General features: G+C 39.6%; 3 protein-coding genes and 1 pseudogene across 7 annotated transcripts; 3 read left to right on the top strand and 1 right to left on the bottom strand.

Annotated features, from left to right (window-relative positions):
• Positions 1-3192: 3192 nt before the first annotated feature.
• Positions 3193-3965, bottom strand: LOC113130000 (uncharacterized; annotated as a pseudogene).
• Positions 3966-7724: 3759 nt separating this feature from the next.
• On the top strand, positions 7725-8666 carry ora1 (olfactory receptor class A related 1). The gene has a single exon (XM_026307535.1). The coding sequence runs from the start codon at positions 7725-7727 to the stop codon at positions 8664-8666; it is 942 nt and encodes a 313-aa protein (XP_026163320.1).
• Positions 8667-9555: 889 nt separating this feature from the next.
• Positions 9556-17893, top strand: phtf1 (putative homeodomain transcription factor 1). The gene is made up of 17 exons (XM_026307823.2): positions 9556-9901; positions 10088-10213; positions 11040-11096; positions 11178-11247; positions 11428-11586; positions 12086-12257; positions 12445-12565; positions 12739-12933; positions 13105-13335; positions 13419-13547; positions 13839-14108; positions 14854-14985; positions 15097-15183; positions 15558-15713; positions 15902-15997; positions 16229-16354; positions 17177-17893. The coding sequence occupies exons 2-17, from the start codon at positions 10184-10186 to the stop codon at positions 17195-17197; spliced, it is 2052 nt and encodes a 683-aa protein (XP_026163608.1). The 5' UTR covers positions 9556-9901; positions 10088-10183; the 3' UTR covers positions 17198-17893.
• A 230-nt stretch (positions 17894-18123) lies between these two features.
• pfkfb2b (6-phosphofructo-2-kinase/fructose-2,6-biphosphatase 2b) lies at positions 18124-26689 on the top strand. 5 transcript variants are annotated; one of them, XM_026307825.2, is made up of 17 exons: positions 18124-18335; positions 18653-18803; positions 19290-19415; positions 19954-20050; positions 20729-20795; positions 20990-21064; positions 21584-21640; positions 21795-21919; positions 22128-22335; positions 22612-22758; positions 23257-23361; positions 23547-23676; positions 23792-23854; positions 23934-23998; positions 24759-24926; positions 25560-25582; positions 26133-26689. In XM_026307825.2, the coding sequence occupies exons 2-17, from the start codon at positions 18719-18721 to the stop codon at positions 26200-26202; spliced, it is 1611 nt and encodes a 536-aa protein (XP_026163610.1). In that variant the 5' UTR covers positions 18124-18335; positions 18653-18718; the 3' UTR covers positions 26203-26689. The 5 variants fall into 5 exon arrangements, with proteins under 5 accessions (XP_026163610.1, XP_026163611.1, XP_026163612.1 ...); XM_026307826.2 differs by lacking the exon at positions 25560-25582; XM_026307827.2 differs by lacking the exon at positions 24759-24926 and having other exon boundaries at positions 18125-18335.
• Positions 26690-27417: the final 728 nt, after the last annotated feature.

Raw genomic sequence — 27417 nt, 5'->3', positions numbered from 1 at the left:
AGATGTCCTGCTACAATAGGCAGATTTTGTCATCTATAGATAGAGACAGCCTTGCACTTTCCTCCTGTTTCTAGTCTTGGTGCTAAGATAGATTAACCAGCTGCTGACATGTGAACAGTGTCAATCTTCTCAGCTAACTCTCTGTAAGAAGCACATGCTCCTAAATGTAAAATTATTTCTTTAATACATTGCCACTATATTCTCTAGTAAAATGAGGCTGTCAAAAGTGTAAAATCAACCATTAATCCGCTGACCCCACAGATTTATGTGGATATTAAATCCAGCATTTCAGCCTTTTCTACAAGATTGGTGATAATCAGCATGAATCAAGAAGCATTGCTGTGTTCTTTGAGGCAGAACAGGCCTAACTTTCACCTCAGCCGTGTAAATTTTCTTCTCACCATCCTGCTCCTTGCTTACATGCAGTGCAGCATTCCAGACAAGTTGAAACACGACTGTATGTTCCCTGTCTGATGGAGTACACAGTCAAACTGGGTGGATGTAAGGAAATGGGTCACACACATACAATTCTGTAACTTAAAACTTCCAAAAATAAAATCAAAATCGCCCTAAACTCAGGTCACCTCACGTCTTGGCAGGTATTATGAAGTAGAGCTTACACATAATTTAAATGTTTTCTGTAGTTGTGTCCAGAAGAAAATACTATGTGGGCTCTGGGTTGAAGTAAAAGTGTCTTTGAGGTGTGTTTTTTTTTTTTTGTTTTTTTTTTTTTTTTTACAATCAGCCATACTAAAATACTAAATGAATAAAGGTACAGTTTTTCGATAGCATTCTGCTTCAGTAGTTTTCACTCTAACGGGAATAAATCCTCTAAAAGACACGCCTGAAGAAACATCCCTTTGAAGGAAAGGCAAAGACAGTATCAGCAACCTTAAAAAGGGCTTATTATGTCTGTCATTTCCATAAAATTTAGGTTTTCAAAGTACCGCAGGATGTGTTTATTACTGATACATTTTCATCACAGTAATAAGCCCCAAAGTTTCCAGTTACTATACTTAGTCAGAGCTTTTCTTAACTAGAGAAAACATCAGAAGATTTTTATGGGCTTAACAGCTAAGTTGTAATTTTGTCCAGAAAATAACATTCAAGGTTACTGGGTTTAACTGAAAAATTAAACAGGATGGTGGTACTTTCAAAATGCTTTTACCTATAATTACCATTTTATTTTTGAATTCATTTTAGGAGATGGATGCATTGTTGAGTCATTCTTGTTGCTACTATTTCCATGTATTACCATATTAGTAGTTCATTTTGGCTCTGCACCAATACAACAAATATTTGTGTAATTTGAAACGTTTTCTGCAGGGGAGGAGAGGGTTTGATTTAACATTCAGTTCCTGAGTAGAAAGGCCTATATTAGGGTGTGGACGGGCTCCAAAGAAGAAAGGGGGCAAGGTTTAATCCCACTGCTGCTTTGCCATTGGTGGACACGGAGGACAAAAATGCCTGTACCTGCTGCAGGTAAAGAGACTGACATCAGGCACAGCAGAGGTGGATTGGCTGGCAGCATTTACTGGAACCATTCAGCTTCTTTTAACCAACCAATCTGGACAACCTGACAGCTTTTTTGTGTGTGGCTTTTATAAAGGTTTGTGGTGTGTACTTTATCTAACTACAGACAAAACAGGAATGTTAGTACTTGAAGTTTTATTTCTTTGGTAAATGACAGCTATTTTTGCATTGTTTGCAAAAATATTTGCATTGATTTCTAGATAGCTTTAGCATTTAATGATTCAGGACTTGTCAAACAGGATGAACAGATTTATCAACAACTGCAATTTCTGTTTCATATGCAGAATTTAGTCTTGCAAGGGAAATGTGTAGGTTGAAGATGAGGGGAGGTTGGGGATTTGAGAAGAGGGTTACATTTCTGTTTGTTTGGTCTCTACATGTTTAACAGCACCCTGCATTCAATGGGCTCAAAAGACTCCAGAAGGTTGGAACAGTGAAGACAGGTCCTGTCTTGTGCAGGGAGAGGCCTTCTGGCACGCCCTTCACACGTACACTCATATTCACACATAGAAAGGGACAGGCAGGGTCTACACACCAATGGAACCTGTTTTTCATGTATTTGCTCCTTTTAACTAATCTGCCATTTCTTTCCCGACAGAAACAGAAAGAATGACATCACTGAAATGGTTGAAGGGAGTCAGCGGCTATTTTAGTGATTCCTCACCAGAGACAGCAGCAAGTTTACATCCATGTATTCTATCCTTCATTCCACCGGAGTCTGTGTAAAGTGCCAATCAGATTTCAGTGGTTTGGAGAGTAAAACGCATGGAATATGTCATCTGGAGAGAGATTTCCAAAAATATAATTATAGAAGGTTTGCAACTTTTACAATGAAGGTAAATGTTGCTCCATGACAAAGGATGTGGCATTGAATAGTCTTTGTCAACCTGGTATTTAATGCAACAGTTCTACACAAGCACAGAGAGAGGGCTTCTCCTCTTTCTCCTTACCTGCATTGCGACAGCAGTTGAATTACACTTTAGAGTTATTGCAGGATCACAGAGTGCTGGCAGCCCCACTTTATGTCTTTTAGCCCGTCACTCACAGAGGTTGTTATGTCCCCACCCTGTCTCTCTGCCCTTGCTTCCTCAAGACATGATAATTACATAATGACTTCTAAATTCCCACGTTGCCACATCCACGGCAAACTATTCAGGGCTTGTGCCAAGACATAGCTTTATGTACCCAAAGTTTCATCTTATAACTGCACCCCATAGAAGTCACACACATACATTGTCAGCATTGTGTTGAATAATTCAGTATTGAATAATGAACATTTTTTACATCTCTTCTCTATAAAGAATACAGTTTTCCCAAAAGGCTTTTAACCAGTTCTGTGTGGAACAATTAACCTGTCTCATTAACACTGGATAGATTCTATCTCAGATTCTATTCAAAGCCTTAATTATAGCATAATGGGTGGTTGGAAGTCATTTGACAGTTACATTGAGTCCTGTGTCACCCAGCTATAATTCCTCTACACAATTAAAATGGAGGCAACATAATGAATAAATAAACAAAGCAACATAATGCCAGAGAAGTAGAGATTCATACAGACTAATACCAAATAACAGGATGGTTATGATGATTAGACGGTGAGACCTTAGTTTCTTTCTGCCCACAGGTACCTGTATGCTGTCTCATCCAAATCTAGAGGTGCTAAACCTGCAGAAGTGATTTAACAACATGTCTGAAAAGTTTCAGAAATAAAATATTATAAAACAAAAAAAGCAAAAAATAATGTGAGACAGTGAGAGTGTATGTCCCATAAAGAACCACATACAAGGTCACAAGCACTACCACACTTTTAGCAGCTTGTCAATTTGCCCCACCACAACCACCACTACGGCTGTGGATTGCCTTCACCTGCTGGTTGTTCTTGTGACGGAAAAGCACCATAATCAGACTGGCTAGGGTCAGGAGGGATATGGGCAAAAATCTCTGAGCAGTTGGACATCCCCATTGGCATGTTTGGACAGCTTTGATGGATAGCACATACAGCAAAATTCTATATTGATTCCATCATTTTTTGGTTTGGAGCTATTCTGGCTGCTGAAAGAGAAGAGCAGGGATGCTGTGCTCAGGCAGGTGGTGAGCAAACAAAGAGAAACACATAGCCCAAACTATAAGCTACCAAAATGTGGATGGAGGCCCAGCTCAGGCATAGGTAGGCACTCAGGACAAAGATGACCTACAGGAGTGGGAGGTCCTGTAGATAAAAATCACAGCTTTAGAGCCTATGTTGGTGAAGATGTTGGTCAGATAGAAGGAGACCAAGGTCTTCTCCAGACAGCAAACACCCACCAGCAGCAAGCTGGTGAAAAACAAATGCAATAGAATGATATCAGGTGGGAGGACTCATTTCTCCATATGAGGATGAATGCCAGTGTGATAGCAGCACTGCCTGGGCCTTTAAAAACACTAAAGAGCATTTAGACCAAAACACAAATGTCTCAAATGGCCTTCCTGTAGGGAGAGAAAGGAGTGTAAATGAATTACCTAAATTAGCAGGTAGTGGCCTGAATCTTAAGTAATACTTACAATTCATGAATGATATAAGAAAAATAATTGTACAAGGTTTCACCCTTACCTGAGAATGATCAATGCTAATAAGGTCTGAAGTGGATCTTGTCCGTTATCAGTCTTTCCTAAAGTGGTCGAGTTCTTAAGCTGGCAAACAGGTAACAGTTGTTGGATCTGTTTTGCATGGTCCACTTACTTCTGTTGCCTCAGCCTCCAGTTACTTGAGATCAATTCAGATGACTGCTTCTGTTCCTTCAGACAGCCACAATAACAGAAAAAGCTGCATATGGAATCATTTTCAGACAATGAAGAGCTAACAGTGGACAGAAAATTGATCTTAATTAAAAAATAATATTGATTAGCTTCATGTTTGTACACAAAAAGATTGTAATTGTTTCTCACTGTCCCTATATTTAGATTTTCCTATTAGACCTTCCACACTACTTTTTGTTTTTATCTCTGCACTCAATTTAAGGCCACAGCCTATTGAAGAGATGTTTCTTGTGTTGGTTAGTCAGATACCAGCACCACAGTGTCCTCCAGTGGAAAAAGATGAAACAACGTAAAAGCTAGAAGACGTTTCACTCAGTCTGCTTGATAGATTACCCACAGTTTCATTTATAGTGTGTGAGCTAGCATCCAATTTATGACGGTCTAGTTCATCCAAAGCAATAAAAGTTCTAAAAATTGAATTAAACTAAACAATGAGGATGCTGTAAGGGCAACGTGGTGTGAGCGAGCTGCATGATTTAACTCCAACATGTCCCACAGCAAGAACCAGTAATGGGTATTAGGCCCATTTGTCATAGGAACATGATGAGACATGTCCTACTCTTAAATTAAGAGAGACTACTCTCATCATGATACAATATGACCATTCATGAGGTTAGTTACATGTTACAATCAAATGTAGATTTTGATTATTATATATTTTAAGTACTATGTACAGAAGGTACTGATAATGATGTTGGTTTACAGTAATTAGCATGTTAATGTGTTGAAAATGTAACTTCAACTTTAAATACTTTTTAAATTTAACTTCTGGCTCCAAGACACCCAACCAAGTCCTTGATCCAGGTCCTCCCTGCTGCTCTTCTTTTCTGATCAATATTATTTCTATTTTTTGCCCAATATTTGCCCCTTCTTGTTATTCTTTGTCCCCAAATTTTTGCCTTTGTTCTGGCTAATTTGGGTGTACTCTATAATATTTAATGCAGGAGAGGGGTTTCTCTGCAGCTTGTGGAAGAAAGACAATTTCAGACAAGCACCTAATTAATTATTGCTGCTGTAGAAATGACGATGGCAAAGTAATGGAAATATATTTTTAAACATGATGTTTGTTTTCCACTCAGCATTATGCCTCGATTAGCTATTTTGCTTGTATGTTTGAACAATATCAGAAGCTTCTTGTTTAGGCTGAGCATATTGTAGATACACTATGAAGATAAATAAAATCTGAAGTCATGGGAGATCACTTCTTTAAATGCAAATAAAGAGTCTGAGGCCTATCAGTATCAGGGGGAGAGGCTGCTAAGCTGAAAGCTTCTTAAACCACATTTTTGCTGTGGGACAGATTAACAGGCACAGTGAGGAAGTGCACTGATTATTCCCTCCTCACCAGCCACAGATGTTGCCCTGAATACGTAAAGGTGTAAAAGGTTAAAAAGTGGCATTGCTCCAAACTAAACCTCAGTTTAATGTAAACAACTACCTTAAGGAAACATTATCTGTAGTGAGGTCACAGTTAAAGGTGGTGCTACACTGCCCTGCTGACAAACTTTACCATTTACAAATATGATATGAAGGGCAGCAGAATATTAGAAATATAATGCAGTCCACTACAACACATCACTATGACCTCAATGACAAAACAGCAAATTTAATTTAAACCACGATGACGATACATTATTGTATGTCCAGAAAACTGGACAGGACAACGTCCAACATGATAGTTTCTGGCATGACCTGTACTGAATGTAAATATCAACTCAAAGGGTATTATTTTAATACAATCAGTTATTGTAAAATCATAAATTGAATTAGTGTATTGGGGGGAAAAACAATTTACATCAGCCATAAACAGACAAGAAAAGGAAGCCTGCTTTTAAAAACTGGCACTCTGATCCCTTGAGAAAGACAGGCTTGAACTTGCCATTTTAATTAGCGCTTTGAACATGTAAACATGTTAAAAACACCCAGGGAAATAACACATCTTATGATGCTTTATTCCAAATCCAAACCCAGGGGAAACAAGCTACTCAAACAGCAGTGTTTCTGCACACAATCTGAATTTTGCAACTGAGAAAACAATAACATAAATTTTCAGCGATGGGTTAGAGAACTTCCATTTACAGTTTATATACAGTAGAAAAGCCAGAACACCTGGGTGCATATTGCAAATTCTGTGTAGCGTATGTCAGCACTTAGAGTTAAGAACATAAATGAATAAAGGCTGGCTGTCCCTATGCCCCCAATTAGTACAGACACGCATTGTTATATTGCTAATTGTCTTGTTCCTCTGTGTCTTTTAACATGCTCCCAGGACATGAAGGTAGAAAGACGCACACACTGAAGCACCAGCTGTGCATGTAAAAGCCTCTTGATGGCTCATTCAAGGCATCATCAGGCTGCCTTTGCATCAACAATAACTACTCTGTTGTCTCCGCAGTCTCCAAAGGGGTTGGTTAACCCTGTGGTTTTTAACACCACAGGGAAATGCCATTAGAATTGATCAGAAGATTGACACTCGGTTCTTTTATTCATAAAAACTGATGTGATATTTGCAGAATCTAACAACTGAATGCAAGTTTAGCGTTCACATATGCTAAACAAACACATGGCCTATGGCCCTCAGTTACTTTTTATGATAGTGAACAACCGTCCATCACTGAAGCAGAAACCCAATTCGAAATGTTGTGTTGATGCACAACCTGGAGCATCTTTATACATATTAGATATGAAGATGGTCTCATGCCACATTTATTTGAAGTTTGATATTGCACTTGTACTTCCAAGACTTATTTTTACTTAGTTATCCATTTCTTTGTTTTAAATGCAATTAGGATGTCTGAAACTTATAGGAGAGGTCTTTACTATTCCCCATCCTAAATGTACTGTACATCCGTCCATCCATCCATTTTCTATACCCACTTTTTTCCTTAATCAGGGTCAAGGGAATCTGCTGGAACCTATCCCAGCTCTCTTTCAGGTGGAAGGCTTCCAAAGTTGGAGTACAAATTGCCTCTATGTTAGAGACTGTTTAAATGGTGATATCATCACTTAATCTGTTGTTTAGGACAGATATGAAAAAGTGGATCCTTCCATGATGTAGTTCCTTGTAGTGCTTGCTCTCTGAGACCATCTAGGATTTAGTTTGTTGCTTCAGTCTGGCAGACTGTGGGCTGAACACTTCTATCTTGGTCAATGATCTCAAGGGGAATAGAACACTATAAATTGTAATTACATGGGCCATTTAACAGATAATGTGCAACAGGCTTTATTTATCGTTTGCAGTTTCAGGTAAGCATTAGTAGTAGTAGTGATAGTGATAGATGATGATTATATTATATATGTTTTTTTTTATATATGTGTCAAACATGGAGGATAATTGTTATATATTTATAATATATTTGATGCCCTGTCTGCGTTTCAAATCAGGCTTTGGTGTCATGGATCTTTGTGTGACCATCAAAGGAGTCTCCTTCCTCTTGCAAACAGGCATGGGTATCTTGGGGAACACCGTGGTGCTGCTGGCATATGTGAGCATAATTTTTACTGAGCCCAAGCTTCTTCCTGTGGACATGATCCTATGCCACCTGGCCTTTGCCAACCTGTTGCTGGTACTGACCCGCTGTGTCCCCCAGACTATGACTGTGTTTGGGCTGAGGGACCTGCTGAATGATCCAGGCTGTAAGGTAGTTATCTATGCCTACCGCATTAGCCGGGCTTTGTCAGTCTGCATCACCTGCATGCTCAGTGTGTTTCAGGCAGTGACTATTGCCCCTGCTGGGCCCCATTTGTCCAAGCTGAAGCCTGTACTTCCCTCCCTGGTTCTGCCAACCTTTGCAGGACTGTGGGTCCTCAACATGGCCATATGCATTGCAGCCCCTTTCTTCTCTATGGCTCCACGTAATGGCACAGTCCCTGCTTTCACTCTCAACCTGGGCTTCTGTCATGTGGACTTCAGAGACAACCTGTCCTATGTGATTAACGGGGTGGCTGTCTCTGTTAGGGATTTTGCCTTTGTCGCCTTAATGGTGGGCTCCAGTGGTTACATCCTTCTGCTTCTTCATCGCCACAGCCGCCAGATGAGACAGCTCCGTCGTTCTCAGGGAGGTGGAGCAGAAACAAAGGCTGCCAAAACAGTGATCACCCTGGTGATTCTATATGTGGTCTTCTTTGGGATTGATAATGTGATCTGGATCTACATGCTGACAGTGCCTAAGGTGTCACCAGTGGTGGCTGATATGAGGGTGTTCTTCTCCTCCTGCTATGCCTCTCTCAGCCCGTATTTTATCATTTCATCCAACAAGAAGGTCAAGGCAAAGATTGTGTGTGCAGCTGAACAAGACCAACCGTCAGCGGACACTCAGGAGTCAAATGACAAATGACTCTGTCTCTATCTTGACAGGCTTTAGACAGCAGAGTAGTACTCCCAGACCTTATCATTATAAGCATTTGTGCAAAGATGACTGTCATTTAGCCAAACACGGGGCCCTTTAGAAAGTAGTACCTGTAATGTAGTGTCTTGTCCTTTCAGGTTTTTCTCCAATTTACATTCACCCAAATTGTACATACTATAGGTATCTGCTCCTGCAGTGTGACTTGAGATCATTTTGAATGCCCCCCAAAACAATACTTAATCTGCATTATCAGGATTAGCACAGTAACAGAAAAACAATTAACAAACTTACCTGCATTATTTTTTTGTCAAAGTATTTTTTAAACAAACATACTCTGGTTTCAGCTTCAGTTGTGGTCTGTTTTTGTTTGTTTGTTTGTTTTTCTTTTGTTATAGACTGATTATCTCTGGGATTTCAAATGCTGGTTATAGACTCCATCTGTTGTTTCAATGCATGAGTTGTAATGTCCTGTGTTTATATTATGCAGTATCATATAAATGTAACAAGTAAAGTTCTTGTATTCCCTTAATTTAAACTGATTAGTTTCAGAAACATATTGAAATAATGAATAACAGACTTTTTTGTTTTTACTTTTTATATATCAAAACGATTTTTTATTGTTGTTAAATACTCGCACTCTTTTTGCATTCTCTTTGTTAATTTTTGCCCGGATTTTGGCCTTTTAGGCAGCATTTAACCTCTGGAAATATGACCCGAAGCTTTATCGGTAAAATGTTTTCTAAATCACACTTGTTTATTCAAGGTTTCAGACATTGCTAGCAGTTTACCGTTGGTTTTATCTGAGTGGACAGATTTTGGACTCAGGTTTAAAGACAAGCAAATTTCGCCTGCAAGATGAAACGCAGGGACTAACAATCCCAGCACAAACAAAACAAACCCCGGAAAAGAAAAGCAGGAAAACGAGGCAAACGTTACACAGAAGTGAAGTGCGAGAAGTAGTGAATATCTGGAATAAAAGTATCGCTGGGTGGCTGGATGTGTGCCAAGGGCATAATTTAGAAATGCGGTATTTACGAACTATTCGTGTATGGACGTCGACGAGCCGCAGCCCAGGTACAGCTATTAGTTCATGCTAGCCCCGTTTGACAACGACACGCTGCAAATCCCGTGACCGCTGCGAACAAAAAAGGGTTTAAAGACCAGTTTGTGATGATAACTACTCTTCCAAGTTAGGTTAAGTCTGCCTTGGGGTTTTGATTCAGGTGAGTTACTTTGGATAGTTACTGGTGGGTGGCTACTGTTAGCAAACAGTTACTTACATTTGGCTAATGTTAGTTTAACAGGTGTTTCATAACCAAACTAACCTGCGCTGTGAGAAGCTAATTTTCCCTTTACATGAAGCTCCCTTTGTTGACTGTTGTTCTCTATTGGTTTTGCTTTTATGCCAGATTCAGTGTGGTTGTTCCCCTTTTTTGTTTAATGAACAAACCTGGATTCTTCTCTGAGAAATGACCTGACTCGGGTTCACTGGTTCCAACTTGACAATGGCCAGAATAGCCTGGTATCAAGAGAAGGTAAGGCCACCATTATACCATGTTTTTAAACCTACATTAAATATATATATATATGTATATATATAGCGCTGTATATTAAACCAGTTTCTAAACAAAATATAGGCATGATATTTCCCGAATATTGCTGAGAAGTCACTGTTGATAGATGGCTTTTTAGCTGCTTTAAAGATCAGTTACAAGCCATTAGAGAGAACTTTTGGATTGCCAGATCAAAAAAAGCCTCTTCCAGCGTGACATTTGCTCGTCTTTTTAGCTTTTAATTCATCAGGGTGACCACTCTTGGTAAATGTGAGGCTGAGACATCTACACCAAAGTCTGTCTGTTATTAACTGACTGTCAGGGCAAAAGGGGATGCAAAATTGTGCATCACCGTAATACTTCAGTTCATTTTAAGAGTTTTGTGCTTCTAATATTATTCTTCTAAGGCTCCTTTTTTCCCTCTAAAAGTTGTTTAAAGTGTACCAATTCATGTGTGGCTCTTCATTTGCTGCCTTTACATTCCACTGTTTCACGTTAATTTTAATTAACCAGTTTCTTTGAAGAAATTTATTTTTTAAGACAATGATCAACTTTGAACCTCTGTTCCCTTTGTCTCTGCAGAAAGATGTAAAAACACATTCAGCCTGTGACTGTTTTAATTTACCATAAGCATGAGCCCACACATGCTTGTAAAACCTTTATTACACTTTAAGTGGGCAAAACATGTGGTCCTTCAGTAAATATGGAAACTCAGTTTGATTGTTTTGTAAGAGCAGCAAATACGTAGGTTCCCTGTCAGTGATTAATTTGAAGGAATATTCTTGTAAAAGCTCTGTTGTTGCTACAGATTGGAGCCTATGATCAACAAGTCTGGGAGAAATCTTTGGAGACGGCAGATCTAAATGTAAGACACCTACAAATTTCTGTTTGTATATTTAGTTTGTCACTTACCGTGAAATTAATGTGCTGTTTGCCTTTCATCCAGGATTTGGACAGCAAACCAAAGAAGACAGGTCACATCAAACCAGACCTCATCGATGTTGACTTAGTAAGAGGTTAGTATGAATGAAGAGAAGTTATTCACCTATTTTTGTGAGATTTTTAGGATGTTGATATGAGACAGTGGTAGTTGTATGTTCTATGATGTTTAGTGCTGTGAAATCAGAGATATCAAATTTATGGCCATATTTGAAATAGTTTTTGTGAAGATGAGCGGGGCTCATTTGTACTCCCAGGATCCACATTCAGCAAAGCTAAACCAGAGAGTCCATGGACAGCTCTGACTCGAAAAGGTCTGGTCAGAGTGCTGCTGTTCCCTTTCTTCTTCCACTGGTGGACCCAGGTGACCTCAAAGTCCATCTCCTCATGTATCCTTGTGCTCTACTTCATGCAAGGTGAGCTCACCATTTTTAATCTAATTAAATCTGGTTAAATCAATGTAAAGTCAGAACTCGATTCTGACTGAAGAACTTATAAAAATGTTGCTTGGAAAACACTAACTCAGAGAAAGAATCTCCAACTTTAAAGTGTTGTTCGTGCCATTTTGGATATGTGTTGTTTTTTTTATTTTCTTAATTTTATATTTTGTCTTTTCCCAATGACTGATTCAGTTATTTAAGGAAGTAAATACAGTACAAGCTTCCTGATATGTTCGGTGGTCAGGCATTAAAATGTACTATTACCAATTCATTGTTTTACAGTTTTACCTGAATTTTAATTAATTCAGTTTTTCTACTTGCCAATTTTTACACTTGATTATTTGCAACAATAAATGTATTACGCATCACACCTGAGTGACACAGAAAGACTTCATTAGTAAGCATAATTTCAGTTATAATTTCTCCCCTAAGAGACTGTTTTGTTTGCTGTTGCCAAATGTTTTGCTCTTCTCAGTGGCAGCAGTGGTGCTGTATTCAGAGGTCCCTAGGGCGAGTGCCAGCGAGGTGTTTGGGCCCATGTGTCTGATGCTGCTGCTGGGTACTGTGCACTGCCAGATTGTGTCAACTGAGTCCAGCCGGTGGCCCTCAGGCAGTCCAGCTGCCAGCAGCCCTGTGCGCAGAAGGAGGTTGTATTCGCATTGTTAGGCACTGCACACTTATTTTTTCATACTAGCACACTCCCAGCTTTTGGTGCATGCCTAAACTTAAACATGTACACAGGTGGATCCAGATGCTCTTCCTGCGGTTTTAGACAGTTCCTCTGTATCTGCCTTCTCTTGTCTTTAGCTATTATCTTTATTCTGTTTCTTTCAGGCCAAGGAAGGGCAAAGTGTTGAAAAAATCAGAAGAAAAGAATGACAGTAGGCACACAGAGCAGCAAGGGCCTGGGCAGTTTGAAGAAAGCCAGGGATTATACAGAAACGAGGAGAGGAGGGTACAGTCACTCATCTCAATAAAATATTTAGTTAGTAAACTCATGTTATTGATCTGTGGTGGATGAAGGATTCACTTTCTCAACAGTACACATTTTATTGGAAAATATGCTTTTTTTCATAAACACTATAAAATGCCATTTGGCCTTTGGAAAGTCTACCTGTTCTTTTGCAGAACAAGATAAAGTCAGGGTTTGGGGAATCTGATGAGCTCTCCAGTGATGAAGAGGAGAGGGTACAAGTGGAAATGATTCACCCATCACCTCATCAAGAGAGGCGCCCTACTACAACATGTCCAACATTTGCACCAGTGTCGTCTGTTAGGAAGAGGAATCTGAAGTGTAACCCTAAACCTGCACTAAGACCTGAGGTAAACATTCTTGTTTTACAGTGTGCTAATGAAACTAGAATCTAGTGCAGTCATAAATCTGCATTTCCATATATAATTAGAACCTGTTTATTTCAAATATAGGCCAAACATCTAAGACCGAGTAAAGTTCAAGTCAGACACCTCTTTATATACTGTTTGATTTGAGAGCAGGAAGCAAGTGGAGCTTCGATCAAGCTGAAGCACATCAAGCTGAAACTGGGCTCTCATCCACCTTCTGACACTGACGACACCATGTGGGAGGAGCTTCTCCAGGGGCCTGACTCTGGTTCCTCAGGCAGCAGTGACAGTGAGGGGAATGGGAGGTACAGTGGTGGCATGACGCTGCCACAAACCACTACTCCAAGCAGTGATGACGAGACCATACAGCAGGGAATCTATGGAGTAAGTGATACTCTGTTTTCAAGCTAGGTGCCAAAATAGTTTTCTGTTAAGTTACTAATCAATTTCAATCAATTTCAATTTAGAGCCAGCTGTCTTGGCTTCAGGCATGTCACCCATCCAATGACCGTGTCAGTGCCATAATATGGGAGCAGGGCGAGTGTAAGAAAGCAGACATGTCAGTATTGGAGATCAGTGGGATCATCCTCACAAGGGTACTTATTTTACTTCTCTTGTTGGTTTAAATTCTCTTGAGCAAAAGCTGTTTGGAAGTTCAAGTCCCACTCTACATTATAACGCAGATACAAAGATGTGATATCCTCAATTTGTGAAACATTTAGGAGTCAGACTACATAATCACAAATTGTACAATTATACATTAAATGAATGCAACATGATACAAATGGATGTTGTCTGACTGAGTAGATTCAAGAAAACTGAGTTGCCGAGTTTCATCAACATGAATGTAACATGTCTCACTCTTGTTTTTTGACTCATGTTAACAGGTGAAGCTGGTGGAGCAGGGTATTGGTTACCTCATGCTTAGTGGCCTTATGACTGCCACATTAGCGCTGCTTCCCTTTGCCTTCCGCTTGGCTCAGCGTCTGGATGTGTCGAGCCTTAGCTCCCTGTCCCTGACAGAGCTGGTCGAAATAGCACTTGGGCCGCCTGATGTCTTGGCCTACACCTTTTACGTAATCACAACAGTGCAAAGAGTCTGCCTCACTGGACTGTTCTTTTTCATGATGTGTGTGGCGGAGAGAACGTACAAACAGGTGAGTGGTCACATTATATGGTTTGAGGCATTCTCCTGCTCTTTTTCCTAGTTTTTACTTCTCATTATTATGCTTCTCTACAGCTTCACTTTTAACCCTTTGAACTTGACTGATGTTTTGTGTTAAAAATACACTCCATCATAACTCTGAACAAATAGACATGATGCATACTGTTACATTAAGCTTTTGTTACAGTGTCCAGGAATATCCATTGTGTAGATTTCCATCTATTTTGCATGAATTTCCATGGTTCAATTTAGCAAATGTAATAAAAGCAGTAGCCCACAGACATGGACATGCTTATCCCAGATAAATGAAAGAAACAGGAGTAATAAAAGCTATTAATACATGCATATAATTTGCTTTGCATTACCTATAGATATTGTTTTCACAATATTATAAATGAGAATGTCCTATCGACATGGTCACTGTGTACCTAAATCGTTTTCCTAACTTTCAATTCATATACAAATATTTGCCCTATTCTAAAAAAAACCCCAAAAAACTCTTTGATATGAAAATAATATATTGCATCATGTTCAAGATATGTAATCCCTCTAAAATCATGTAAATAAAGGGAGTTCGGTGTTTAAATGTATTTTATTTAAATTAATCCAGAGTATTCACAACTATTCACAACAAATATTTTTATTCCCTCATGTTGTCCTCCACCTAGTGGCACTTGGTGGTATGTACAGACAACCAGATTTGTTTAAGTGTTTTGTATGTCAATTTTCCCCAACAGAGACTGTTATTTGCTAAGTACTTCAGCCACCTCACTTCAGCACGCAAGGCCAAGAAATCTGAGATCCCCCATTTCAGGCTAAAGAAAGTTCAGAACATAAAGATGTGGTTGTCACTACGTTCTTTTCTCAGGGTTTGTATTCTCCTGTTTTTACAGTTTCCTGTTTCTTTGTTAGTGTATGGTGTTTTGCCAGTTTGCCATGGTTGTTTGAAATACTGTCAATAATTTGCCTGTTCATTGCAGAGACGAGGTCCACAGCGCTCTGTTGATGTGATTGTCTCCACCATCTTCCTTTTAGCACTTTCCATTTCATTCATCATTTGTGCCCAGGTCAGTTGCATTCGCAAGAACAAACCCGACCTGTTAAGAGCACATTTATTTAATAATAATAATAATTATTATTATTATTATGCTCATAGTTTTAAATTGTACATAGAGTTGAAATAACAGGGAGACAAAAATATGCAAACATCTAATTGGCCCTGCCCTTCCAGCTTCTGCTGAACCCACCTGATTCAGGCCATCAACAGTGAGTAGGGCAGGAATAGTTGGATCAGGCGGTGTAATAATATTACCTGACTGATGTTCAGCCATAACTTGTAGATTAAAAGTATTTTAAATGTTGTATAATGCCAAGAAAATTTCACTACGTCAGTGTGCTTCGGATGACTAATATAAACACTGTTGCTTTTGCTCATCCTCAGCTCCTGCACAGCCATAAGACACTCCTAGAGTCTCTGACAAACTGGGAGTTAGTAGTGTGGTGCTCTTCCCTCATCTTCTTTCTGTTACGGCTGGCAACACTGGGTTCAGAGACCAACTGCAAATACAGCAACTCCTCAGTGCTGCTCACTGAGCAGGTATGGACCAGTAACTGCAAAACCTCTGGGGTTGCAAGTTATTTCGCAGTGTGTTGTTCCCTGTGTGTAACACCACTAGCTGGTTCATTCTGTTAAGTTGAATGTGCATTAAAATAAAATTGTCAAGTCTTTATTATACTATGTACAGTATACTGTACTGTACAGTTTACAACTGTTCTTGGTTGTAGATCAATTTGTATCTCAAGATGAAGAAAAAGCCCAATAAGAAAGAAGAACTCACTATAGTCAACAATGTCTTGAAACTAGCCACCAAACTGATGAAGGTAAGCATGACCTTAGCTGTTCTATCTGCCTTTCCAGATGTTTCTTCTAAGTATATACCAGACCATATAGTTGTTGTTGCCACTGTCTAATTGCTTTTGGAGATTTCTCCACAACTGAGCTAAAATGCCAGTGGTTCTACATCCTTAATGAATTCTGGCCTTGATCCTTTCTTTGTATAAGTGTCTAGGTTGTCAACTTCAAATAAAGTTATACTCTCTCACCTCCACCAGGAGCTGGATACTCCATTCAGACTGCTGGGTCTGACCGTAAACCCTCTGATCTATAACATCACCAGAGTGGTCATCCTGTCCGCTGTGTCTGCTGTGGTCAGCGACCTTCTCGGCTTCAACATCAGAGTTAGTCTCACTAACTCTTAATCTTACCTTTATGGGAATGCTACTGTATAATAAATTATATGAGAGGCCCTTCAATGCAAATTTTGAATTTGTTAATTTATAGTGGTATATGCTCTGTGATGGACTGGTGACCTGTCCAGGGTGTACCCCTGCCTTTCACCCAAAGGGAGCTGGGATAGGCTCCAGCAGATCCCTGTGAGCCTAATTAGGAATAAGCGGGTATAGATAATCAATGGGTGGATAGTTGCATATCACACTGTGTTGGGTTTTTTATTAGCATAGTGGAATATCTTAGAAACGTCTTGCTTAAGTCGTAGCCATCTGGCAGAGAAGCTGGCATGCATATTGAGAAGTTGAAGATGTGACTGCTGAGTGAGGAAAATGAACTCAAAACTGCTTTAAAGTGATTTGCAGCCAGCACCTTAAATTACATTGTACTCTACACAGCCAAGCCAATAAACACAGGAAACTCTTAAAGATTTGACTTTTTGAAAACATGTTTGTTCACTTTCTTGCACACTTGGATAAAAGATCTTCATCACTTGCGTCTCTGAGCTGAAGTAAAGAGCCTGCTATCTAAGTATAAAGACTGGAGTCAGGGGGATAACAGCTTGTCCTTTTCTGTCTAAAGTGCGTGAAAATGTGAACTCACTCATGAAAGTCAATAAGCATAATCCCAGAAACATTCCAGATATGCTCCACTGTGGGCAATGTTGTATTCCAGTGTGTGAATATGTGTTTGTGTTGTTCTGTAAAATGTCTATGAATTAGGAGTGATGTTCATTTCTCTAATTTGTTTTTTCTCTTCTGTTTAATTTCCAGCTGTGGAAGATCAAGCCTTAATGTGAAAACAGCAAACCACTAAGAGTCAGACACTGTAGACCACAAACTCTGCTGCAAAAAAAATGTGCAAACCTACTGACAGTATGTTGATCATCTGTGCCTTCCAGCTCAAACTTCTGGGTCATTCACAATCCTGAGATGCTCTGACAGTTGCTCACACATAATTACTGGCTACACAGCTCATGTGGCAACCCACACTTTCCATGAGCCACGCCACTAACCCAGTGCCTAACTTGTGACCCTTGAATGTTCCTCAATACATGGTTAAATATAGCGATAATTTCAGGTCTGAGGTAATGTCAGGCATCTGTGGCATCCAGATTTCCAAATGTGTCCTGTACAGATGTGTGGACACAAAGTGAAATTTAAATGCAGATAATTATGTACATGATCTTATTCACTGATGTTTCTCCTCAGTATATTAATACAGTTAAACAGGAAACATGCTCTCAAAAGCCAAAAATCAAAACTGGCCAGCCCGCTGTATTAAATCAGTTTTAATAGGACTCAGCTTTGATCGTAGCTTTTGTACCATTTGAGGAAACAATGTAATAATATGTGGGTGTTATTTATTTGGGTTGTGTTTCAGTGGTTAAACTTGTAATGGTACCTCTTAAATCATGACCCCTGTCTGCCTTTTGTATTGAGATCATTGCTGAATAAATAATAAATAAACATAAATGAACTGTGTAAAAAGGGTAAGGTTATGCTTCATGTTTGCTATAGGTGAATAAAATGTTTGTCATCTGTGAATGTTGCCATCGTTTTTGCAGCTTGTGCGCCATCGTCTTGTCCTCGCGCTGTTCGCACCTTATAGTCCTCGTGGTTTTCTTCCCAGGGCTTTTGAATTACTGATTCAATACTGGGCTGTGCATTGACGCATGCTGCTGTTGAGCTATTATTAGTGTTACGGTAGGGGGAAACGACATACAGGCACACCTCCAGCTTGGAAGGGCACCAACAGGGCGAGGAGGCACCTTAGAACCAAGGACAGGCCGACCAGACTGGCTCCTTCGGTCGCAGCGATAGACGCAAACTGTCGGTCCGACAGATCCGGATTCCTTTACCGACGGTGTAAAACGGCATCTGCAGAGACGCTTCTGGCCGCCAGGACTCATCATATTTGCTTATCGACGAGGTAATTTAAATGTCTTATATGATGTGTTTATATCGCTTGAGGTGTGTTTTAATGGTGGTGCCTGAACTCAGTCACCCCGGCTAAGCAGGAAATCACGGCTCGGCGTGATCACTTGAAATATGTTTGAGTTTCTCTTTCAAGAGATGATGTGGCGGAGTCTTTTCTCCTCTGGGTCTGGCTGTGCGCTCGACGTTGCCAGGGTTACGCTCAGTCATATCCATAACACGTTGTTAGAAAAGCAATAGATTTTTGTGCTCGAGTCCGTTTTGTCACGGAGGTAAGGCATATTCCATGTATGCGCGATCCCTGTGTTGCAGACAAACCTGGACGATGCACCTGTGACACGGAGCTGATCTCAAACTGGGCTCAAACAAGACCTGAACATGTCCAGCGCTCAGAGAGACAATGGATCTGCGAACTCAGCAGAAGCCAAGAAAACGGACGTGAGGATGAACGAGAAGAAATGCTGTAAGTAAAGTTCGAGTTTCCCACAATTAGATTTCTCATGCATGGCGGAGCCTGCAGGAGCACCTGAAATCCAAAACGTCTGTTTGGTTCACTCTGTACTACATTCACTGATTTTTTTCTAAATCACCTCTGTGACACTACAGCTGCTTCACTTAGTCATCAACCAAGAAAACACAGTCTTCAGAATAGAAATGATCACCACTGAGATTAAAAAATAATAATAATACAGTGTGACATGTCTCAGGATGTTTCTTCTTCTATTTATTTTTTATGTTGCTGCTTTAATCCAGTCTACAGATCATATTTATCTGTAAGAGATATATTTGATCTTAATTCTTCATGAACTTATTGAATTGAAATACATCTCTGTTACAGCATTTTTTTTTTGTTATCTCTTAGTACAGGTGAAAACATTAGACCTTCACATTTTCTTTATATAAAATGGTGCAGAACTTGTCTCTAAAAGTGCATCTGTGTCCTGTGCAGCATGGGCTTCCTATATGACAAATTCTCCAACAGTCATTGTAATGATCGGTCTGCCTGCAAGAGGAAAGACCTACATGTCAAAGAAACTCACACGCTACCTCAACTGGATAGGAGTCCCGACTAAAGGTAGGACACGACTTCTAAATGTATTACAAACCTGTTTTTCCTCTTCATTATCTTTCCATCTTTTTTTTTTTCCCCAAAACTGCTGTATTCTGTGGTGTAATATAGTTCATCATGTGAACATTCAGACAGCCTTATTGATCTGCCAATAAAATCTGAATCTGATTTATTGGCAAACATTTTGGACACACAAGGAATTTGACTCTGGTAAATATATATACACACACACACACACACACGCACACACACCAGCCCAAGGTCGAGTGTCATGAAACTATAGTATTACAGCTACTCAGATAACTTAAATTATTTATTTTTTTACTTTAAAATTCTCTCCACCATAGGTCTTGATGTTCTGATGATTGTTCAGTATGACTCTCTCACATGAACATTTAAATGTATGTCACTTTATGCCAGATTAGACTAACAGTATAATCAGTTCAGTGGTAACAGGCATGTTTCCTTAGAAACCTACGCCAGAGGTGACTTCAGACAAAGCACAGCAGTGTCAGAGTGCTAATGTAGTTTCTTTATTTTGCAGTGTTTAACTTGGGCGTGTACCGCAGAGAGGCTGTCAGAGCTTATAAGTCGTATGATTTCTTTCGTCATGACAATGAGGAAGCCATGAAAATAAGGAAGTAAGTTCCAGCTTATAAACATGCTCACTGTGTGTGATGTCGCTCAGTCAATAAACAGGATTTTCACGTCATCTGTAGCTGTAGCTTCTGCTGTCTGTGTCTGAGTGTGTTTGGTGTTCTGCAGCCTCCACTGCTGCATCAGTGACTAAGCTGTTTTTTAGGCCAACAGTGAATATTCAGCTGGAGTCAGTACAGTGCTCACATGTACATACACAGTGCACACACCAATAACTACAGGTATGACCACCAGATCCTTCTGTTTATTTCTTCATATTCAGAGAAACTGCAAGTCACTGCTGATGTAGTCAATAAATGAATGAAGTATAAAAAAAGTCCCTTTCCCTCCTGGTTTTACCCAGTTCTAGTAATTGAAATGGGATTTGTGGTGCCTGGCTATCATGCATATGTGACAGCATCCCAGTGCTGAAGCCTGACCTAGATATTCAACGAGCTGCTGCTGCTGCTGTCACTCTGACACTGACACAAGCCAGTGTCAGACAGCTGCTGTAAATAATTCTGAATGTTTGGCTTTTTTTTTTTTTTTTTTGCTGCACCTCTGCAGCACATTAGTTAACGTACTATGTAATACATTATATTGTGTTTATTTGAGCCATGGACAAGTCATTTTCAATGAGTGACAGTTTCATACTCAGGTTCTTACCATGTTATGTCCTGCAGGCAGTGTGCTCTGGTAGCTCTGCAGGATGTGAAGGCGTACCTGACGGAGGAGGGGGGTCAGATTGCGGTGCGTTCCCTCTGCCTTTCTGTCCATCTGTGTCTCACTGTTGACTCATATCCAAAAGTCTTAAAATACACAACAGAATAGAAGCACATCTGCCATTAGGACAGTCTTAATCCTCAACTGCCCTAAAAACATTTACCAAAGAATATCTACATAGAGATAGAAATGCTTTCTTTTCCTTTCTGTTACTTTATCAGGTTTTTGATGCGACAAACACAACAAGAGAACGGCGAGACCTTATTCAGGCCTTTGTGAAAGAGAATGCATTCAAGGTAAGTGTGCCAACATTATGGAGTTATTTTACCGGTTCCATTTTGATCTGTGGAGGAGATTAGATTTTGATTTTTAAACGCACACTGTGCAAGGAGAAGTACCCTAAACACTTGGAGCCTAGTCCTGACTGAATGAGCTAGTTAGTTACAAAAACAGCACTTTAAATTGTCCTTCAAGATTATGTTGAGTCAAATAGTTTAGAGATCTTGTGTATCTGTGATCTGCTAAATGGTAGTATAACAGGAGCACAATGAGAAAAAGTCATATAGTCAGCTATGGCCCCATAATCTACTGCTCATACCAAACACGACTGTAGCGACAAAAACGACAAACAAACAAAAACATGTTTTGCTTGGTGGCAACTATGCACACAATGTGTTTTTGTAAGAAATACTAATATAACCTTACTTTTGATAGTTTACAAGAGAACTTTCATTTCTGACCTGATAACTGAATGACAGAGTGATGTCGCAATGATGTTGCCTATGCTGACCTCTGAGCTAACCGCTTTCCAACAGGTGTTCTTTGTGGAGTCAGTGTGTGACGACCCAGAGGTCATTGCTGCCAATATTCTGGTATGAAATTATGTCACCTACAGGATTTCAAGGTTTGACTGTAACTTTTCATCTAGGTCAAACCTGAGATCTATTAATATTCACTCTACATACTGTTATGTAAGAACTGCTCTGGTTTCTCACATTGTCACAATGTTGTGTAAACCTGTAACAGGAAGTGAAAGTGTCCAGTCCAGACTATCCTGAAAGACACAGAGAGAGAGTAATGGATGATTTTCTCAAACGTATTGAGTGCTACAAGGTTACTTACCAGCCCCTGGATCCTGATGATTATGACAAGTAAGAACTGATCAAATCTTACTGCTTTTCTTCATGTGAAAAGGTCATTACCATTTTGAAAATGCATATTTAAAGTACTACTGGATCATTTTTGTGAAACCTTTAAATTATGTAATTTTGGGTTACTGCACCATGCAGTTCAAAAAATACACACTAGATGGAGACATTAAACATTTGTTTCAACTATATGATTTATTGGCATCTGCAGGGACCTGTCTTTCATCAAGGTGATGAACGTGGGCCAGCGTTTTCTTGTGAACCGGGTGCAAGACTACATCCAGAGTAAGATTGTTTACTACCTCATGAACATCCGCGTCCACTCTCACTCCATCTACCTGTGTCGGCATGGAGAAAGCAACCACAACCTTGAAGGCCGCATTGGAGGTGACTCAGAACTTTCTCCTCGTGGGAAACAGGTACGTTGCTGAGATTCTCTTTTATAATCCTCACTTTATGAACTGCAAAGCCTGTGTCTTCTCAAAACCCAATGACAGTCCTCTCTCAGGGAGATAAATCCATTGGATAAGAAGTACTTCCCTTCAATATTATGAATACCTGGGAGCTGATCTTCACAATATTAGCTATATTTCCCATTTTCCTGTCTATGCACTGAACATGAATCTGCTGAAATACCATATATAATAATATTTTAAAATTGATAGCTTATTGGAAATCTCTTTCTCACACCCCAGTTCGCCCATGCGCTGCGAGATTTCATTGAGGAGCACAAACTGTCAGATTTAAAGGTGTGGACAAGCCAACTGAGACGGACCATCCAGACAGCGGAGGAGCTGAGGGTGCCTTATGAACAGTGGAAGATTCTCAATGAGATTGATGCTGTCAGTACGCTGTCATTTAACCTCCTATGTTTCAGAGTTATTAGAATCATTATGGTTTTGTGACAGTCTAGTGTAGAAGGGGAGAATTTATATAGATTAAAAGGAAAGGCCTTCTGATAGAACTCAAGTAGGAAATGTGTCAAACTAAAGGAACTGCAAAACCACAAAACACACTTTTACCACAAATAGAAAAAAAATCTTCAGTCATGTTTTGGTAGAACAAGGAGATTAAATGAAAAGCTGTTATTTAGTTGAACATAAACTAACACAGAACATAAGCTTAAACACATGGTAAGCTGTGAAACTGACTGGGTACTTACTATCAGCAATCTTCATAGGATACTTCTAATCTGTGTCTTTATATAGTCTCTATGTAGGCGATATGCAAATACCGCCTTCATGTTTGGGATGAAAGCATTTTGTGTCTTATTTGCAGTGGAAGGTCTTCTATTCACCTTAGCTGAGCCTTTGACATGAGAACATGTTTTATGTTCCCAGGGTGTATGTGAGGAGATGACCTATGAGATGATTCAGAAGACATTCCCAGAAGAGTTTGCTTTGAGAGACCAAGACAAGTACCACTATCGATACCCAGGAGGAGAAGTAATATGGCACACTTCTGTCTTAATCAGGGGACTAATCAGGCTAAAATAATGGATCAGTTTTGTTCTATCAACTTTCAGTTTCCAACAGAAACTCTAACTTACCTTGCTGTTCTTACCTGTTCCTATTAGTTGTTCATCTCTTTGTCTACATTTAGACTAAACTTATCTTTCCTGACTCAATAGTCCTACCAGGATCTTGTGCAGCGTTTGGAGCCTGTTATTATGGAATTAGAGAGACAGGGCAATGTGTTGGTCATCTGCCACCAGGCGGTGATGCGATGTCTACTAGCTTACTTCCTGGACAAAGGCGCAGGTAGAAAAACATGAGATCTGCATTTCAGGACACACAGAGCACAAGGTTGTGACTAGTGCATGCTCACAGATGCAAGTGTTCACATACGCTTTGTGGCTCTTTCTTCTTCCCACAGAAGATCTACCATATATGAAATGTCCACTTCACACAGTGCTCAAGCTCAGCCCTGTTGCATATGGTAGGTCCTTATCTTAGATGCGGTTGACAAATTGTTACTCATATTTTCATTAATATAAATTCCATATTCTCTCTTCTAGGATGCAAGGTGGACATGTTTTATCTTCACGTGGAGGCAGTAAACACACATCGAGACCGGCCTCTTGTAAGTCGCTCTGATTGAAGCTGAAAAAGACACACTGAATCATAAATGTGCATTTCAGCATTGTTTAATTAAAGCCACAAATGTGATGGTATGTGCAAAATGCCTATGTATTGTTTACTCAGAATGAATCAGCAAATGTCAGTGCAAGACTCTGAGTAGCTTGTTTTCTTGTGTGTGTGCTAGTTCAGTGCAGTTGTGATGTAGTCACACTTCATCCTCTCCATGTGAGGCCTGGCTTGCCTGATCCCCCTTATAGCTCTATTTTATCATGCCCCTTTTATCTTTAACCTAAATGAATCAGCTTGGCTTGAACTGTGAGCTAAAGAATGGTAAATCCCCTGTTCATTTGGTAATATGTCACCATGGTTGAAGCAATGGCTGATCGTGCTACCTTGCTTGCATTGCTCTCTGGTTGCATTATTATTTTATGCTCAGGGATTAAGTATAAAATCGGCTGTGTTTGAGCTTTTGATCCTACTTTGAATTTTTATTTTAGAAGATTAATTCCCCTAATGGAAGAAGGTGTGAGTCTGTGTCGTCGGAGTTGTACTGTTACTCTTCATGGCTGTTTTTTTTGCCCTGTCGTGGATTAACATGGATGAATTTTTCTGTCACATAAACTGGCTTCAGTTGTCTTACCTGTGGATCCATGTGGAGAGGACAGCTACTTTGCTTGGCTGAGACTGGTTAGGTATCCCCTGGTGTTGTGTGTTCCCCAGATCTCCTCCCTTAACACCTGCGGTGTTTGATCTCCTACCAGGATAAAATCCCGAAGGACTCTGCTCTCATACATCGGCGGAATAGTTACACTCCCTTGTCCAGTCATGACCAGGTCAAGCGCCCCAGGCTCTACAGTGCGGGCAACCAGCCTTGGCTACCGCTCGCCCCCACTCCATCTGCTCTGATGCCAGAGGGACGGCAAAGCCAAGTTAGTGCCATAGTTACAGGCTCCCCCCTATAAATCAGTCACCGTCAGCTGTAATCAGTCACCTCCCACCCCAGTTGTAACCCTGTGTTTGGCATTCCCTCACCTCAGTTTTGGATCCTTTTGATTATTTAGTGTCTGTGTTGAAGCTGTCGTACATGGAACCCATCTTTCTATCTGTCTCTCTCAGGGCATGTTTTACATCTTCAACAGGTTGTGCTCTTCTTCTAATATTGTGGCTGTCAGATATTTGTCTTGCATGACCTCTGCTTTACCACTGAGCTGTCTCAAGCTTGAATATGCAGAACAGCATGTCTACCCTTTGTTGAGGAAAGATCTTTATGAGTTACCCACACAGGCATCAAAGATGTCTGTTTTGTAGCACACATCATAATATGCACATAACATTTAATTTAATAAGATTAGAAAATTTGTCTCAGAATAACATAATACAGTAACAGTCATAGTAAAGGTTGTGAAAAGTATTATTAACCATTTCAAAGTGTTCAAATTTTTAAATGCATACTCATATTTGTCCATGTTGTGTACTTGTTGGCCTTGCTTTGTGTGTAGTGCTGCAGTCCTTCTCCATATCTCTATGTCTCTCTTTCTCCACTTTCTCCAACTGTCTTACAGCCCCAGATAGGAAGCAGCTGTCTGTGAGTATTTTTGAAGACTTGCTATCTGTAGCCAAACCCTCATTTTCTCCTCCATAATTCAGTTCATTTCATTGTAACACATGAATATATGTGTTGTCACAGTGGTGTATTTTTACGGTTAGAATTTTGATTTCTCTAACCTCTCATCAACATTGCAGAGTTAAAGCTGCTATTGACTTTGTTGCAGTAGCCTTTATCAAGAACACTGTCAAAAATGGATTAATCAGCTGTAGCATTGGAAAGTTACTTCAATAAAACTTTTATGTAGTATTTTGTTATACACCTAGGTATATTTTAACACAGGAAAATAATGTGGCTAGTGTATATACTATACATACTTTAAATGATGTAACTCTAAGGGTATTAGATTATGATTTGGAGACACAGGGTCAAAATGCAATGGCCATTTTACCACAATCTACATACTGGAATGACCTACTTCTTCAAGTAGGAATTTATGAAGTCTAGATCATCCAAAGAGCTATTATTAGAATTTGCTGCTATAGGGCATTACTTTTTGAATGTTGGTGACAGAGTCTTTTTCTTGAAGGAGTCCCTGTGCGAAGGAATCGACTTTGACAGTCCCGAAGAAAATATTGGCAGTGTCCGCTTCTGAGTGAAGACGAGAGTTTTTCTTCAAAGCACAATCTGGGAAGAAGTTCTAGGTTCATATCAAAAGATGGAATTAATTGGTTTTTATTATTATTGTTATTTTAAAACTACATTTTTGGAAATAATGGTCTGGATAGGTTTAAAGAACAGTTTCTTTTGGAAAGGAGGTCACCCAGGTGTAAAGTCATTTTATCTGTCAGCCTCTTTGTCTTTACTCTGCATGCCGAGGCTTTGAAATTGAACCCTTATCATTAACATCAAACAATTCAGCATGTGCTGCAAAAGAGGTCAAGGAACCAACAGAGCATTCTGTATTACAGGTCAATTAATCCCCAATGTAAATAATACAATGCCTTACAGTGCTCTAAATACATTGACAGGATTAGCTCCTCTGTATGTCACTGAATGTAACGAGAACAGGGTTATGCATTATTATGAAAATCAGTTTTTAGTATTGCATATACAATGTTATAAAATATATGCTGCACAAATATTTTTGTATTACAAAAACCACTCTTTTACCATTTATGATCAATCTGTGTTTGTGATTGTTATCAAACATCCCTAAGACATTAAGCTGTTACATCATATACATTTGGTGTAGATTTGAAAGAATGTATTTAGTGTGTTTCAAGAAAATTCAAATGGTGGATTGGGTTTCTTCCTTCTGTTTTGGAAGCATTGTGTGTTTTATGTGTTAAAAATGCACTAGATTGCTGGAGATGCTGCATATCAGCAGTAAATGTCACAATCCATTTGCAAAACAAATGCACTGAGCTGCTATTATCTGTCACGGTAAAAACTAAATCATAAATGTTCAGTTAATCTATTGTTCTGTGTATCTCTGTATTCTAGAAAGGGATTTTGTGCAACACAACATAACAGCATGTTGAAAGTATGCTCGCTATTTCTTGACAATAAAACACAATGCATTGCTAAACATCGCATCAGAGGGTTCCAGTCATGTTGGCATGTGACCAGTAACATAAAATGGTGCCTATAGTCGCCTGAGCTGGTTCCAGTGGCGTCCTCTCTAAACCTCTCACATGGTTTGGTCTAATTTTACTGTAATTATCTAAAATTTTCATAACAAAGGACAAAAAGTCGAAAAACACAATGAATAAAAATAAGTGTTGGCAAAAAAACAAACATCCTGTGACAAGAATGAGCTCACAGTATCTTGTAGCCACGCATCGATATGTCGCCGTCAGTCATTGCCCATC

The sequence above is a fragment of the Mastacembelus armatus genome, chromosome 5 (assembly GCF_900324485.2).
Source record: "Mastacembelus armatus chromosome 5, fMasArm1.2, whole genome shotgun sequence".
NCBI lineage: Eukaryota > Metazoa > Chordata > Actinopteri > Synbranchiformes > Mastacembelidae > Mastacembelus > Mastacembelus armatus.
Note: the sequence above shows the minus strand (reverse complement) of the source record. Positions and strands in the feature narration are given on the sequence as shown.